We start from the raw sequence: 5,360 nt of genomic DNA on the forward strand, positions 1-5,360 counted from the left end.
TCACACAGGGCCATGTAGGTTTGGATTTTTTTTTCCCCCTTAATAATAAAAACCTTCATTTAAAAACTGCATTTTGTGTTTACTTGTGTTATCTTTGTCTAATATTTTAATTTGTTTGATGATCTGAAACATTTAAGTGTGACAAACATGCAAAAAAATAAGAAATCAGGAAGGGGGCAAACACTTTTTCACACAACTGTATATACATACATATATATGTATATACATATACATATACATGTATATACATATATATACACATGTATACACATATATACACATACATATATACACATATATATACATATACACATATATACACATACACATATACACACATATACATATATACATATACATATATACACACACACACACATATATACACATACACACACATATATACACACACACACACACACACACACACAATAGTGCTGGGCAAGTTAACACGATAACGCATTCATTCATTAACGCCGACAATTATTTTATAGCACGTTAACGCATTTTTTTATTTTGAAAGTCCGTTGCTCACTGTCAGCGGTGGAGGAATGGAGACTACTGGACATCGCTGCGGTAAAGTCAGCAGACACTCATCGAATGAGTTTGGTGAATCAGGACCACTGATTCACCAAACCTGCTTGCTTGCAGTCTCTGTTCCACCACAGTCCCCGACGTTGGTCTCATGATTCATTTTGTTTCTGAAGATAGATTTGATTTTGTAGCGAGTAACGAAGGTTTCAGGGGAAATGTATCGGAGTCAAAGTATCAGTTTTCTTTGCAAAATGTAGTGAAGTAAGTCAAGAGAAATATTAGTAAAGTAAAGTACAGATATCCAAAAAAGAGACTCAAGTATTGACTGAAGTATTTCTGACTGAAGTATTTCTAACACGTACATAACACGTAACACATGGGATAGCATCATCTCATTCATAGTATCTCTAAAGCTACTTCTCGCATTCTATTGTTGAAGTGGATCTTCTCTCATCACGGTATAATGCCGTTGCACTCCAGTCTGTTTGACTCACACTATTCTCTGGTCTAACGTGACCATGTTCTCCATTTGCTGGTCGATCTGACGGTTTCCTGTTTTAGGGGGATTAAGCCTTGTCTGACCTCAGCATCCCTATCCCTCGGTTATCCTACTTCAGGATGGAGTCCAATCAACAAAGACTTTGCACTATTCATATTTTATGCATGTATAATAAATTATTGTTTTCATTGACAGTGCATTTTTCTGACGAAGTGAAACTCACGGCGTCGGAAAACAATCCTAACTCTTAACCACAACCCAACACAACGAAGAGGAGTCTATGGCAGCTATACCAAAGGAATGAGCTAGTGACTCCAAACTCAATACACTGGTGCTCTGGCAAGATACCAACAGGCACATAACATCCTGTGAGGTTAGCACTAACTTTTCAAAACTTTTCTCTCTATTACCCGAACCCAATCAGACAAACACCGTCACCTCAATGAAAACCAACAGAGGACAACGCTAAGCAGTGGAAACATGACAGTCAATGCTGCGCTCTGTGCACGCTTACTGCTTTGCCTTCCTTTGTTTTGGCGTCTTGGCGAAAGACAAAGCTCATCACATGAACTCCAGAGAATCCAACAAATGTTCCTTTTTGTTCCAGGAATCTTTGCTCCAAGGTTGTTGTTGTTTTAACTTTCTGTAGTCAGAGAGAAAAAATATCAAAACAAAACTTACATCAGGATTTGCAGTGAAGGTTGATTTCATTGTAGTGATCAAAAGCAGTCCCTCTCTTAAAAATAATAATCAAGTAAAAACCAGTTCCCTTCCTGGTGTTCAGTGCCCCTTAGTGTCAACAAAAATAAATACAATAACAAATAACACAATAAGCAAACTAATGAAATAAGTAGTAGTAGTAGTCAGTATTGTATGTCGTAAAAAAATCACAGTATTATAAATCGTGAAAAGTAATAAAAAGTCATAGTATACATGACATCATACATGACTATGACATACAATACTATCACTTTTGGCAACATCCTATACAATCACTTTTTTGTGATTTTTTTCGACATATATGTGCATATATATACACGTATATATATGTGTATATATATATACACATATATGTGCATATATACACACATATGTATATATGTATGTGTATATGTAAACATATATACATATGCAACACTTCTTTTTACAATCAACACTTGAAATGATGAAGGCACTTGCAAATGACAAGCTAGTACAAAATGTGAACCACACTTTGATGTTTTAACTCTTTACTTAAAGATTTCATTAAACTTGTTTTTGTTCTTTTTACAAAATGTACCAAAACACCGGCAACGAGGAAGATCTTGGGTGGATAATAATAAATATGATACTTTTTTTATCATACTATATATACACATATATATATATATATGCATATATGCATATATATATACATATATATATATGCATATATATATATATATATATATATATATATGCATATATATATGCATATGCATGCATATATATATATATATATATATATATATGCATATATATATGCGTATACATGCATATATATATGCGTATATATGCATATATATATGCGTATATATGTGTATATATATGTGTATATGTATATAGAGACGTCTACATTCTCTTCCCATCACTTTGTCCCATCAGAGGCCTCATCATGTCAGACACAGATCAACTTTACTGCAGGAGTTCATGTTCCCGATGACGCTGCTGTAGCACCAACATCACGACGTTCACTTTGGTCTGTTGAGCTGCATGAAAACCAGAAACTTTGAACTTCTTTTCTCAAACATTCAGGTTCATCTTGAAGAAGTCAGCGTGCTGGAACATCTAAAACATTGACTTTCAGTTGTAACTCGTAGCATAGATGGAAACTTGAACTTAACATAAATGTTTTAATGACCCATAAAACCCATAAAAACAGGGTGTTTTGGTAAGCAAGTATTTTTCCAGTTGAACCAGTAATAAGCAGTTGGGTTCCATGGTAATCCAGTAATAAAGAGGTCGTTCTCCAGTTAAACCAGTGCTCTTAAGAGAAAGGACAGAGCAGCCCCTGAAGCCAAACCCAGCGACAGGAAGAAAGCCATGATGGCCCCGGCTGTTTCTGCTTCATGAGGGAGAACATTCCTGAAACAACAAGTAGTATATATTACTTACTCACACTTATCACTAAATATGAAATAGTTTTTATAACTACAGTAATTAAGATGAAGTTTACAGGTACAAGAATACAGCAGTACTTTCATGAGACAGTTTGGGTTATTTTCAATGTTATTAATATAATCATAAATGCAGATGATGATACTGTAACTGAGTAATATGAATCAGACACATCAGAAGGTTACATCACTGTAACCCTGGTTCTATGAGCACAGGCAGAGCCCTCTACCTCGGAGCTCTGTCGTTCCTACAGCGCTCAATGAAGAGGATGTGGGACAGCAGTGTGTGCTGCCTGATGTACTGTGGGGTCCACACATGGAAGAGAGTGTTACCTATTGAGTCCCGTTGAGGGCTCAACCTCTGCTTATAGAACTAGGGTTACGTTACTGTAACCACTGTTTCTTACTTTGGACCAAAGCACATGCAGAGGCTGGCCAGGTATCCATTACTGAAGGCGAAGAGGATCATGAAGAAGATGAACCAGCCGTCGTGATGGAAGAAGACGGGAAGGTGAAGACGAGGCTGAACGTTACACAGCATGAAAAGAGGGACGAAGATGAGACGACACAAGATGGACACAGGAAGTACCATGCTGTCCTTCCTCGGCTGGAAACAGAGATAATGACTCATAAATTCAACAATTATCAATACATCTACACACAATATTAAACAACACATAGAGAGGGACGAACACACGATCACAAGTCACTGAATGAACTGAGACAGAGGACAGACTGCATGAATGGGTGGAGACAGAGGACAGACTCCATGAACGGGTGGAGACAGAGGACAGACTGTATGAACGGGTGGAGACAGAGGACAGACTGCATGAACGGGTGGAGACAGAGGACAGACTGCATGAACGGGTGGAGACAGAGGACAGACTGTATGAACCGGGTGGAGACAGAGGACAGACTCCATGAACCGGGTGGAGACAGAGGACAGACTCCATGAACCGGGTGGAGACAGAGGACAGACTGCATGAACCGGGTGGAGACAGAGGACAGACTGCATGAACCGGGTGGAGACAGAGGACAGACTGCATGAACCGGGTGGAGACAGGACAGACTGCATGAACCGGGTGGAGACAGAGGACAGAYTGCATGAATCRGGTGGAGACAGAGGACAGACTGCATGAACCGGGTGGAGACAGAGGACAGACTGCATGAACCGGGTGGAGACAGAGGACATGTAGTGCTCGATATGGAACTCACCCACATACAGACTGCCGTTAAGCTCCGCCCGGCCCAGTCACACAGGTTAAAGAGCAGGAAGCAGCTGACTGGGATGAAGAACTGCTCTGTTGAAGAAAACAAAAAGACTCAAACAACGAGTTGATCTGTGAAGTGAGACAAAGTGACTCTTGAGGTTCTAAGTAATCAGCTAAAGTGCAGAACTTCTTCTTCTTCTGGTGTTTCTGTCCATCACCAAACATCTGAAGGTGCATTAGACAGAATACTGAGACACACTGTATTCAGTGTGAATGCTGACTCAGCAGCAGCACTGTTCTTCTTCATGTGTCTTTTACTGTTTGTACTTGAGAACATTAAACATTTTTCAACATTTTCTTTTAATCTTCAAATCCTTTTGAACCTTTTCCACTTTGAAATGCTCATCTCTCTGTCATGGATTTAATTATATTAATTACATTTTATTTTACATTATTTTCAATACTTACACTTTAATTAAACACACCTTTCAGTGAACACTCCCCATGCTGTGCTTCAACTCAACCTATTGTCATGCTTTGTTCACTTCTTTCACTCATCTTCTTTATGTGATCGGGGTCGCCGGAGCCGATATATGTTCCCCAGACGATCATCACAGACAAACTATTAACCTGAGCTGCATGTCTGTGGACTGTGGGAGGAGGCCAGAGGCCCCACGCTGACACGTGAAGCACACGCTAACTCCACACAGAAGGGCCGTCCAGCCGGGGACTCGATACCCGGCCCCTCTGTGCTGCGAGGCAACCACAGTGCAGCCCTTTTATATATGAGGTTTTAATATGGAGATGGTTGAAAACATAAGACCACCACAGAAGAAGAAACCTTTTCTGAGCACACCCAAAGGGACGACTTACCCCAGGAGCCTCCGTCAGCGAGGGTGGATTTGGTGTCGGCAGTGATGGCGGGAAACGTTCCTATGGTGACGGTGAAGGTGAAGCAGACCAGCAGAGCCAGCCGCCAGA

General features: G+C 39.9%; 1 protein-coding gene across 3 annotated transcripts in view; it reads right to left on the reverse strand.

The window, feature by feature from the left end:
- Positions 1-2,586: 2,586 nt before the first annotated feature.
- Positions 2,587-5,360, reverse strand: part of LOC116401407 (equilibrative nucleoside transporter 1-like) — a 12,033-nt gene continuing 9,259 nt past the window's right edge. For all 3 annotated transcript variants that reach the window (XM_031879775.1, XM_031879776.1, XM_031879774.1), the window contains 4 exons: positions 5,253-5,360; positions 4,384-4,469; positions 3,576-3,775; positions 2,587-3,136 (listed from right to left, as the gene is read on the reverse strand). The exon at positions 5,253-5,360 is cut by the window's right edge and continues 1 nt beyond it. In XM_031879775.1, the coding sequence (XP_031735635.1) occupies positions 3,025-3,136; positions 3,576-3,775; positions 4,384-4,469; positions 5,253-5,360 (506 nt within the window). In that variant the 3' untranslated portion in view covers positions 2,587-3,024. The remainder of the gene's footprint in view (positions 3,137-3,575; positions 3,776-4,383; positions 4,470-5,252) is intronic.

Source organism: Anarrhichthys ocellatus, unplaced genomic scaffold (genome assembly GCF_004355925.1).
Source record: "Anarrhichthys ocellatus isolate YVR2014 unplaced genomic scaffold, GSC_Weel_1.0 scaffold429, whole genome shotgun sequence".
NCBI classification, from domain to species: domain Eukaryota; kingdom Metazoa; phylum Chordata; class Actinopteri; order Perciformes; family Anarhichadidae; genus Anarrhichthys; species Anarrhichthys ocellatus.